The sequence below is a fragment of the Anguilla anguilla genome, chromosome 2 (assembly GCF_013347855.1).
Source record: "Anguilla anguilla isolate fAngAng1 chromosome 2, fAngAng1.pri, whole genome shotgun sequence".
Lineage (NCBI taxonomy): Eukaryota > Metazoa > Chordata > Actinopteri > Anguilliformes > Anguillidae > Anguilla > Anguilla anguilla.
This window is the reverse complement of record NC_049202.1, coordinates 48,469,651-48,481,946: the sequence shown is the minus strand read 5'-3', so window position 1 is coordinate 48,481,946 and position 12,296 is coordinate 48,469,651. Positions and strand designations below refer to the sequence as shown.

The window sequence follows — 12,296 nt, the reverse complement described above, 5'->3', positions numbered from 1 at the left end:
TTTTGGGGGGGCGGGGTGTTTGGCACTGGCAGATGGTGTTACAGTTAGACTGGGAGGTTTGTAGAGAGGAACTGTGGCTGTTGCTATTTGGGTTTCCTAAAGCAATCTTAATGAGAGGGCTGATTTGTTTTGTTTACATCAGTCTTTTTTCCCTTTTTACTTGTTTGTGTGTGTGTGTTTGTGTCACAAATGTGTCGAAAGGGTTTCCAGGGGTCTGTTCTGCTCCCAGCTGAGCTGATAACCAAAAATGCTCTCATCGGACGGGTTTCCCTCGAGTGTACCGGTGCCAAAAGCGAGGCTCGGATCCCGCGGTTCCCTAACAGGAGCTCCTGATTTCGCAGCTCAGACCCAGAACCTCTGTTGTTTAACGGCTGGCACATATCCAAGCTCGTCTCCTTGAGGAAAGAGTTCTCACAAACGGTGTCTAGTCATGGAGGCTGAGACCACAGCTGAAACAATGCCTGCCCTGGGCTCTGCAGATTGGCCATTGTGAGGAGAGTCGATAGAGACTGGGAGCATATTGTTCGCTGCAAAGCCATACCTTGCTAAGCTTCTTGTGCTATTTCTTCCGGTGTGTTTGTTTATTCCGCCTATATTTCTGGTGGTTCTCTTGAGGAGTAAGGTGTTATTTTCCCAGTCTTTTGAGATTGTTCGTCTGTTTTTGTGTCATCGTAGATTGAAAAAATTCCATGATGTGGTTTTCTTTGTGTATTGCCAGTAATTTGCTGAGAGTACAGCTTGGACAATGTAGTCACAATTTTGTAAATATATAATGTAGTTTGCTCTAGTTTCAGATGTACATAAACTTGTTAATAGTACATGCAATGACAGTATACTTGAGAGATAACATGGAAAAAAATCATGAGACAGTCTAATTTTGCTTAGTTAATGAGATGAGAGCCCCTTTCAGCCTACATGTTGTAGAACAGTGGTAACCAACCCTGCTCCTGGTTTTCTACTCTCCTGTAGGTTTTCATTCCAACCCTAAGAAAGCACACCCAATTCAACAGCTAGAGATCTTATTGAGCTGCTAATTAATAGAGTAGGATGTGCCAAGTTAGGGTTGAAATGAAAACCTACAGGATGGTAGATCTCCCGGAACAGGGTTGGTTACCACTATCTATCAGTGTTCAACAGCTCCCCTAGTGAGGAGAAAGGGGTTGTGCGCATGATCAAAGGCCATGGCGGTAATTAACCTGCCTGTGTGTAAACAGCTTTATCCCACTTCCCCAGGCCCAGCACCGTATGGTTGAGACTGGGCCAAATGACAGCGACATGGCTCCATATGTCTGTCCTGCCAGCAGCCAATAATGCACACATCCAATTGTCTGGTCCTTCAGAGCTGTAAAATGTGCAACTACATGAGAGAATTCTTTCTTGGTGCCTGTTGCCACCATTTTGGGACACAGAAAGTAGTTTGGTTGTGCATATAACTTGAAGCAGATTTTCAACATTTGCCATGCCAAAATGAATGAGTGATTTTCAGTAGATGTAAAATTGGATTTCAATCCAAAAACCTATTAATTTACCTCCTATTCCACATTGCTATTGATGACCATGTGTAAATTGGATATTGAAGGCAAAATTTAAAAAATCACTAACAATTATGAACTATTATGCTATACACGTATTTCTCCATGAAGCACAGATTGAATGCACACATTAAGCAAGACCAGGTCTTGGCAAATCTGTGAAATTTCAAGGACACCTTTCCTAGTTAATGCAGGATTTATTCTGCATGCAGACTAATTCAAAAAAGGAATTCATTTTACTCTGTTTGGCCACTGCAATTAGGGTATCTTCAATAAATGTTGTATTTCTAAGTGGGTGCTTAATTTGTCTAAATTACAGGGTTTGGTAATTAAATGTAATTTTGAGGTGGCTCTGCGTCAGCTTGCAAGGCTTTGTGGAAGAGTGGGCATAGATGCTGCATGAAAATTAATCTTAACTGGGAAGCGCAAGTGAAGAAAACTGATAAAAGCTGAATAATGATAATTTAATAACATTTGTAAATGATGCTGTCAGCATTGACAAGTGACAACATGTTCCTCTGATTCTTTTCTGCTTAGAAACCTACTGTCTCTGCTTAGCATTCCTCTTTCAGACCACCCTGCCGTCATTTTGCTCATCACAACTTCTTATATTTAACTAGTTATCTAGCTAGTTAGTGTGCTAATTAGCACAATTATTGAATACAATCCTAGCTGGAGTTACGTCCCACAGTGAAGTACCGCAAATAACATATTGCTTACATACTTAGCCAGCAGCAGTTAACTAGCTAACATTAGTGTTTGCAAAGCTGTGGTTTTCTACCTATTGTTGCTTTCTGCACTATAGTGACACAAGCCTATTATGCTTGTAAATTACTGTGCAGGGCCTACAGTAAGAAAGCTACCTAGTTAAAAATAAGTTGGGTTGCAAGTCTTTACTGGCAGCCATGTTGAGAATATGTTTTGGCGTTTTTCGTCAGCCCTTCTACAAAACTAATAGGATAGTAAAAATATAAGATGATGTGGTTTCACTTTGGTTCATGAATGCTTCATTTGTTGATCAAAGACATAGGCATTACATTAATCTTCTCAACCGAGCAGTTGTCTTGTCGTTCCACAATACAATTCTGAACTGTACATGTGCTGTGCTTGCTCGAAGTAATGTGGGCATTAGCAAAAGGATGTCTTAAAATCTGATTGGCTGGACTATTTGTGAAAAAGAAACCTATTTGTGTTTTTAATAAACCCTGCTGCTCAGATTGTCTCAAAAATCCAGAAATAAAAGCAAGCCATGGGCGATGCACAAACCAGCTGTATTTAGGCTATTTGTGGATCAGCTACATTTATTCGTGAATCGGTTGCATTTATCTGTGAATCAGCTGCATTTTTTGTGGATCACCGGCATTTATTTGTGAATCTGCTGCATTTATTTGTGGATCAGTTGCACATATTTGTGAATTGGCTGCGTTTATTTGTGGATCAGTTACATTTATTTGTGGATCAGTTTAATTTATTTCTTATTGAGACAATAATACCCCATAGAAGAGAGCTGCTGCTGAGGTTGTATCAGGCAAGAATGAGCAGCGCACTGCAATTTTAGTGCAACTCATTGCAATTCTGGTGTCAGTCTCACTTCCCATCTGCTCAAAGCACGTCTACGGTGCAAGTTGCAGTCCATAGTAGGGCCAACTGCTAATTTCAGGGCTTTCCATTGCGGTCCAGGCATGATCATAGCCTATTCAAAAGCCAATCAGTGGGTTTCATGGATTATTTATAATTTCATCCATTTTCATGGATAATTTGCTGTACAATTTGACTTTTTCCCACTAGCAGGAAAAGTTTTTTTTAATAATTTGTATTCATGCATTTATTCCTGATTTTAATTGTTTGTGACTGTTTTTATACAACAGTGTGGTCCCTGTGGTAATGCATTTAAATTTTTGTTTTACAACCATCTGTAACGAGAAGAATAACCATAAACACAACCTGAAAAATCTTCATTTAAATTAAGTGACTGTAGTTTAAATTATAGCTCCAATACTGGCACAAATTATTGATAGACTGCATTTATAAACAAAGTTTGAAGATTAATGTAGTATTTCACAACAATTTCTCTTTTTGGCATAATAAATGTAATATATAATAAATGTAATATCATCATAAAACAAAAATGAAGAAAGAATGACCCTTCGTGTTTAACATGTAATAATCCTTACACCTTCCTGTATTAGTTTAGTTAGTATTAGCCTAGTTCATACCAACATAACTGAGCAGTCTAATGTATCTTACTGTTAGAAATTTTACAGTCTTGCTTGAGCATGTATTCTTTGTTGAGTATTTTTCTACATAAAATGATCATATTAATGCAAAGAAAGAAAGATGTTTTTGATTTGTATAATTTATTTCAAATTACTGATGATCACTGAACGTCATTACCAATCGTGGCCAAGATGATAACTGTTTTGAATAAATTTCACGGATGAAAATGGCTCCTAGAAACAACAACAGAAAAACTTAACTGAACATTGTTTCCATAATTTGTGCCAGTACTGTATATGCAAGCAACATACATTAACTGCATTAGTTATCTCCTCCCAAACTAATTTGGCATCATCTGGTGGAGTTCCATATCAAAGAGACCGATAAACAACAAGCCATGTTATTGTTTTGTCTGGAGGGTATATTGTTAGGTGGCCTAAAAATAAAGTTCATATGTGGGTCAACATCTGTGAAGACAGAATAATAACCAAGGAGAAAGTTGCCTGCAATATATACTAGCGGCAGCTACCCTCCTGAAAGGCTTACCCTTCTAAAGGAAATAGCTCAGTTTAGTTTAATTAAGCCATGCCATTGTGAATTAATGATGGAATCATGCACAATTTTTTTTTTCTGCTTGAGCATCAGTTCATACCAAGTCATTTTACTGTTGTGAATTGAATCACTGGCATGGTCTTTCCTGGTTTTATTTTGTTTTAATAGAACTTGAGGATATTGTTGTTTTTATTTTTTTGTTATAGCGTAGCGTGTTTAAGCTATTTAGCTACAGGTGTAATGGGAAATTAAAACTGGCTTATAAAAAAACGTCTAAGCAATTATTCATTGAAATTCTGATGGAAATTCAAACTATTTTCTATTATTTATGAGATTAGTTCGAACTCAATTTTTGAAAAAAGTGACAGCCCTACTCTGCACCTCCTGCAAAAGAACGTCTTGGGAAAAATGTCTGATTAGTATATGATTATTCTCATCTTCCACTGCAGTGGTAAACTGTGGAAATTGACAGCACACCCTGCACAAAGTGCGTAGCTTTTAAAGGGAATGGAGAGAGGTCTGGCTGCATGAATCCAGCTGCAACACACCCACTGATAATAATATTCAGCATAATCCAGCACATTTTTCACCTGTGTCCTGGGCTATGAGCTGTGTGCTCCTCACCTCTGGTCATGAAAATACCAACATTCAGTGTGCTCACATGGTGTGCCCATGGGCCATGTGACACTGCTTCTGGAAAACAGAGCCCCAAGGGAGCATAACTGCCTCACTGCCTATAACAGCATGGGATCTTATGCTTTGCTTTGCTTTCAGAAGGCCACTTGTCACAGGTGATTTTTGTATGAGCTTTGTTTTGGAGAAGCCTGGACATGCCTGGTTGCCAGATTATGTCTTTTAATTTACAGCAATAACAATAATCCCTTTGTGATTTCTATATATCTACTCACCTTTAGCACTGTTCAAATACATTGTACTTGAGAGTATCTGAATACATTGGAGATTAGGATGTGCAAACTAATTAATATTCTAAAATAGTGTGCCTGCTACCATGTGCTAGACTTTTACATGATTTCATGGTAGATCTGATCCAGGGAGGTGACTATGTGTGAACTGAGACTAATACAAACATTTTCTGTAAGCACCGTTGTTGGGAGATGATGCCAGATTTTAATGGCAATCAGTTAGGTTTCTTCAGTGACCTTAAATTGACCTTGACAATTACTCATACACAAATGTACACCTTGTCTGTTAACCTATTTCACTGTTAACCTATTTTTTAATTTTTCCTTTTAAAATTAATTGTATAACATCAAATACTTTGAAATGTAATAGGAAAATATGGTATAAATTCTTGTGTTATTATTATAAGCAAAGAAAATATGTGACAAATAATGCTGTTCTTTTGGCTAATGGTGCTAGAAAGCATTTGATTCCAGGACTATGGTAGATAGTCCTTTTGGTTATTCAGTAATACACATAGCCCGTGAAACATGACTGTACCTAATGAGTGCCATGTGATTAGTAGTTTTCTGGGTGTCTCAGACTGAGAAGCTGTTCTGTATCCCACCACCTGCACCACAGATGGTAAAATGTGTCTCTATAAAGCAAACTAACTGCTGCTCTGTCTCCATCTAGACCTTGTGCTCTGAATAGCAATCTAATGCCCAGACAGTGAGAAGAAAGAATTCTGTCCCCACAAAGTGCTCAGCCTGTGAGTACCACTTCTCCTTAATACTCCACACACGTGCACCCACACACAGACACACACACAAAACAGAGCAGTCATGTTCAGAGATGCATAAATATTTCATCTGATTAATGGATTATCTGAGTAAATTCAACTCTGGCTACTTCAGCGGAAAATAGAAGGTTCTGTAAGGCACACTGCTGTGTTTGCTCTATGTGACTCTCTGTTTAACAGCTAAACTAGTGCCGCACATTTACAAATGTGCACACAGTCTTACACAAGCAGACACACACTCGCACACTCGCACACACACACACCTACACACGTGCTGCCAGACCTGACAAAGACATAGTACCAATGAAATTAGATCTTAACGGTTAGTATGTTTGAAGTTTCCCTAGTAAGGTAAATTAAAAGTCCACATCAGAGAACGTCTATCTTCCATATGTTTTGTGAGCTGGTCTGAGGTGCAGTGGCCCTTCTTTTTTAACACACACACACATATGTATAAACACACAAAAACACAAGCGTGTACTCATAAACATGCACACAAATGTAAACACATGCATGTATGCACACACACCCAACCATAGAATGACACACATGCATGCATGTGCACACGCCACATGCATATCACATATTCACATACAAATACACACACATGCACACACATAAATTCTGTATACATACACACACACACATACACACACACACACCATTCTCCTTGCTCCCTGCTCTGACACAGTCTCTGTGTGTGTCCTCCGCTGTAATGAACAACTTGGGGACATGGCTGTCTCGTTGTCTCGGTCATGGCCGCTCCTCAGGGACCATCCCTCACCTTGCCTGAGTAATTGGCAGCCCTGCGATCCTCGGTTCCCATTTTCAACAGAGGACAGCCTGTTTGACCTCCAGCCCAAACAAACACTTCTCTTCCTCCCTGGGCCCTAGCAGGTGTCCCTGGCAGTGATGTCATGTGTTGTGTGGTAATGCTGAAGTCCCGCTCTGCTCTGCTCTGCTCTTACAGTAGCGTCTCTCTCTCTCTCTCTCTCTCTGCAGATTATGAACAGGAGCTCCTGCTCTTCACCAGAACATGTGACTGGCAGGGCGGACTCTGAAAGTGCACAGGTAGGCAGGTGTGTTCATGGTTGTGTGGGGTCCTCTGTACAGCAGGAATTTCATGGGTCTGTTTTGACTCTGCTGAGGAACCTGCTTTTACTGGTGTCCTGTTGAAAACAACATCTACTCTGGGCACCATGCTGCTTTTGGCACAGATGGAACAGCCTGCTGACATTTTTCACAGGCATGTGAAGAAGACAAAATGCTAATGGGACAATTACAAATAGACCTCATCACTCATGCTTACTGTTTTACCACTGTCTGAATTCTACTCAACTGGAAATTGCAAATGGGCAAAAAAGGGTCCTACACTCAAATGTGCATACAATCTTAGACATGCATGTCTGCATATGTATGCACACTTCCATATACACATACCACAATTATACAAGCATGCATATTCACACTTTTTTTATCTTTCAGCATCGCTCCCCTCAACACAACCAAACACACACACATGCATGCATATTCCTCCTGGGTTCAACATGTCTTGTTCTCTGTACCCATGTACATTTAATGCAATGTTTTTGGATTGAGTTACAATGAAAACTGGGTGAGCTGTAACATAATTAGAACCTCCCATCATATGAAGCAGACTGCGGAGTGTGAGGCATGTAATCTACATCCTCCATAAACTAATTTACAGACATTGTAACGCATGCGGAATTACCAAATAGCAGAGAGGCTAATGAAATGCCGCTTATGAAAGTTGAGCAGCAGAGACGGACTGCAGAGCAGCAGATACAGGGCCTGAGGTCACTAGCAGTCTCCGTCCTCAGGCTATGACTGGCCTGCTCTGTACAGTGCATCATTATCAATCGAATAGAAAACCTTTGCCTGGACTGGCTTCCTGTGGTTGAAAACGTGGATGTCCTTCCCCAACCCTGGGTTTGTGTGCTCCCGTTAGAACTATCTCTGGTACTTCTACAACCTGCAATTTTGTCGTTGATTAAAAAATGTAAACAGCAACAGCATACCAACAAGGTTCCAACAGACAACCAATTTTCACATTCTCTTTCATGCATAAGTTTCATACAAATTCATGCCAGCATGTTATAGTGTGCATGTCACTATTACTGTACGTACCAAGTCAGAATATCATGATGCCTCTTGTGATGTGGATGGTGGCATTGCACAACTCATGACCTGCTTTGTCAGCTGACATGAATATCTATGTTTATATAATATGAAGGTGTGTAGTTCTTATGTAAGTTTATATCATGTCGGGCGCTTGCACAGTCATTACTTCAAAACAGAACTGAGTTCACCATCCCAGGTCTTATGGTGTATTTTGCATAAGAACATGTTTGATGTTGCTTTAATTTCTATCTTGTTATAGTTTTCTCCAATACCCAAAAATTCTAAATGGATTATCTTTACAGTTTTAGTGTTGGTAATGCATTTAAAACTATTTCCCTAAAAATGTAGCTATTGAAATATATTCAGTGATATTATATTTACATGTAGTAAAAATCAGACACTGGTGCCTCCATTATCTCTGCAGATTTTGCATGTAGACCCTCAGATTGCTAGTTATTATGTGATATCTGAGCTATATTTTGCAAATTCGGCAAAATACTGGGTCCATTTGTTGAGTCTTCCTATGAGCTGCTTGGAATCTGGAAACTTACAAAATGTTAGTTGTTAGATGTTCAGGAGTCTCCTCCTTGACAGTTTTCAGTTTACGATGACTCAATTGTAAACATAACTATTACAGGGGAATAAATTTGGGATTATGTGAGAATGGCAATATATGTTTTCCGGAGGCAAAAAAGGTTGAAAGTGCACAATTTCATGTATGTAGCTCTTTGTTTACATAGCAACATTATTTTTTATTGAAGGAAACACATTTGAAACACAAACATTGACATGTTTGAACTGTGCAATTTGTTCTGACAGCTTTAGTACAGTTCTTCGCAAGACTGTAGGATTATAGGACTTGTAAATGCCTTTTTTGGCGACTTCTAGTGTTCAGTTTGTGGATGTACAGGCTTCAGGGAATTATGCCACTGCCTGGTAGACTGACTGCTCACAGTGCTACAGACAAAAAACATGTCAATATATAGTTATCATTTGTTATTTTAAACTGTCGAAATGGGTCTAGAAGGCAACATCCATGATCCATTTTTATTTTTCTCAAAATTTAATTGTCTGTTTTATTTTCAACTACCAAGGAGAATGCACTCCTACTGAGTTCTGCTAAAACAGAACAGGGTAATTTAAGTACACCGAGTGGCGGTGTATGCGTTGGAGAAATGTTCTGGTGATTGTGGGTGGGTGGGATCGTGCATGCGGATGGCGTGGCGCAGCAGCGTTGCGCGCAGCAGCATTGTGTGTGTGTGCCTGCTGCTGCGGCGCGAGCTGTGGGCTGCGCTTCCCGCCGCAGTGCCGCCTGAGGAGAGCAGAGTTGTGTGTTCCATCTCGCCTCTCATCACTGCTGGCTGGCCCCCCTGTGACCAGCGCTGTGCGCGGAATATCAATGAGCTCCGCCGCGTGAGTGTGTGTGCGCCTGAGAGCGCCTGTGTGTGTCTGGGTCTGTGTGTCTCAGAGAGAGAGAGAGAGAGAGTGTGTGTGTGTGTGTGTGTGTGTGTTTGTGTCTGGGTCTGTGTGTCTCAGAGAGAGAGAGAGAAAGAGTGTGTGTGTGTGTCTGGGTCTGTGTGTCTCAGAGAGAGAGAGAGAGAGAGAAAGAGTGTGTGTGTGTGCGCCTGAGAGCGCCTGTTTGTGTCTGGGTCTGTGTGTCCCAGAGAGAGAGAGAGAAAGAGTGTGTGTGAGCATGTGTGTGTGTGTGTGTGTGTGTGTCTGGGTCTGTGTGTCTCAGAGAGAGAGAGAGAGAAAGAGTGTGTGTGAGCGTGTGTGTGTGTGTTTGTATAAGCGTATGGGTGAGTGTGTGCATGTGTGTGTGTGTGCGCCTGAGAGCGCCTGTTTGTGTCTGGGTCTGTGTGTCCCAGAGAGAGAGAGAGAAAGAGTGTGTGTGAGCATGTGTGTGTGTGTGTGTGTGTGTGTCTGGGTCTGTGTGTCTCAGAGAGAGAGAGAGAGAGAGAGAAAGAGTGTGTGTGTGTGTTTGTATAAGCGTATGGGTGAGTGTGTGCATGTGTGCATGTGTGTGTGTGTGTCTGGATCTGTGTGTCTCAGAGAGAGAGAGAAAGAGTTTGTGTGTGTGTGTTTGTATAAGCATATGGGTGAGTGTGTGCGTGTGTGTGCACGTGTACATGTGTATGTTCATATAAGCGTATGTGTGAGTGTGTGTGTGTGTGCGCACGTGTACGTGTGTGTGTTTGTATAAGCGTTTGGGTGAAAGAGTGAGCGTGTGTTTGTATATGTGCCTGTGTGAGTGTATATGGAGTGTATGTGTGAGTGTGTGTGTTTATGTATGTGTCCTGGTGCGTGTATGTGTGTGTGTGTGATTGCCTATGTGTGTTTGTATATGTGTGTGTGGGCCTGTGGGTCTGTGTGTGTGCATCTCTGTGCACGCAAAGGGGGGCTCTGGGACTATTGGGAGGGCTTTCATAGGCTTTATTTTCCCAGTAAGCCCCAAATTATATTTGTCTGCTAATGCAAGCAATTAGCAGTTCAGTGATTGGAGCAAGGCTGCCTGTGAACCTGTCTCTTCTCCAGGGCTAATTGAGAGTGAGGCACAGTTATCACAAGGCAGTGCCAGAGCTGCAGCTACCACGGCAACAAAGGCAAACTACACAGCGCGCCGAAAAACAGCAGCAAACACGTCTTCAGCTTTCACCCTCCTCTCTTGTGTGCATTTTGTATGGAATGGTCATTGATGAAGTTGATCAAATTCCATGATTACCAAGTCCATTTTTCACGTGGAATAATGTAAATTCTCTTTTCTTTCAAGGGCAAGGCTGAAAAGAATATGAGGGAAGAGTCACTGCAGGGTTATTTGAAAGTGAAATGGTGGGAAATGCTGGAGGTTGTTTGAGGCGCATGCTGAAGAGAGCGGTGGTGCCACTGTTCTCTCTCAGCATAGACACAATGGAGGATGCGTCTGTCTCCTGCGTCAAGCTGCTGGATTAGGAGCGGAATGGAGGACCGGCTATGCTGGCTTGCGGGGACCCGTTGTGCTTGAGTGTGTGTGTGTGTGTGTGTGTGTGTGTGTGGGGAGGGGTGGGGGGGGTCTGTGTGTGTGTGTGTGGGGGGGGTCTGTGTGTGTATGTCTGTGTCTGTGCATCTGTGTTTGTGTGTGTGTGTTCATGTTCTGTGTGTGTGTGTGTATATATACGCGTGCGTGTGCATGCGTGTGTGTGTACGCGTGCGTGGGCGTGTGTGCGTGTGTGTGTGTGTGTGTGTGCGTGCGCAAGTGTGTGTGTTCGGGAGCCAGCAGTGTGTGTCCGGCCACAGCCCAGGACCAGCACACAGCCGCTCTGATTTAGTCATTAACAAAGGAGCGCATTCAAATGAAGCTGGCACTGTTCCAAGTCAGGCAGGTTCATAGGAGGCAGGCAGGGGTGATAAATATTCGTTAAAATCCTGGCATCTCTGCAGAGCTTTCTCACGGCAGAGCTCTCTCTTCCTCTCCCCCCACTCCCGCTCTCCCGCTCCTCTCCCTTTCTCTTGCCCCCACTATGTTTTCATTTGCATACATTGTAACCACCTGCACTGTGATTCAGCCACTAGATTAACGGGTTTGCAATGTGACTGGCAGCGGCGGCACCATTCTTAAGGGTCTGCCACCCCCCTGAACCCCCACCCACCCCACCCGCTCCTCACTCCCCGCTCCCCCCTCTCTTAGGTTCCTCCTCTTTAGAGGCATCGGAGTCTCCGGACTCAGGACTCAGTCATGTGATTCATGACCTTGGTCATGTGACAATGTGGACCGATGCTCACGGCAACATGTGACCCTTTCCTGATACGCGAAGTGGGTAAAAAAAAAAAAAAAAGATCTGAAATACAAAAAAAAAAATCTCTTTTCCTTCCTTCCTTCACCTGCCCTATCTCAGCATTATTCTTACCTTAGCGTTGGAAGGTAGGTTTTTTTAAAAGCTCCATAGCACAGTGTGTGAGAAGCTGGAGGAGAGAGCCTGTCACAAGATCTGAGCCTTGGAGCAGACAGCCGGCTGCTTCCGCGCCGCCGCATCCAAATTGGTGAGTTAACTGATACTTTGGGCAATTAATTTGCGCAGCTTTCCCAGTGTAACTCATTAGCATGCACAGCGCAGGGCGGGCGTAAATACGCGTGCAGTTTCATCAAATAAATGGGACGGCGCGCTATCAATAGG

At 42.2% G+C, this 12,296-nt stretch overlaps 1 protein-coding gene across 9 annotated transcripts in view; it reads left to right on the top strand.

The window, feature by feature from the left end:
* LOC118220891 (trinucleotide repeat-containing gene 6A protein-like) overlaps positions 1 to 12,296 on the top strand; it is a 100,377-nt gene that overhangs the window by 7,017 nt on the left and 81,064 nt on the right. For 7 of the 9 annotated variants that reach the window (XM_035405310.1, XM_035405322.1, XM_035405309.1 and 4 more), the window contains 2 exons: positions 5,898 to 5,973; positions 7,006 to 7,074. In XM_035405310.1, the coding sequence (XP_035261201.1) occupies positions 7,009 to 7,074 (66 nt within the window). In that variant the 5' untranslated portion in view covers positions 5,898 to 5,973; positions 7,006 to 7,008. Of the gene's footprint in view, positions 1 to 5,897; positions 5,974 to 7,005; positions 7,075 to 11,992; positions 12,163 to 12,296 lie in introns of those variants that run through there. The other 2 variants (XM_035405317.1, XM_035405321.1) reach the window with 1 other exon arrangement.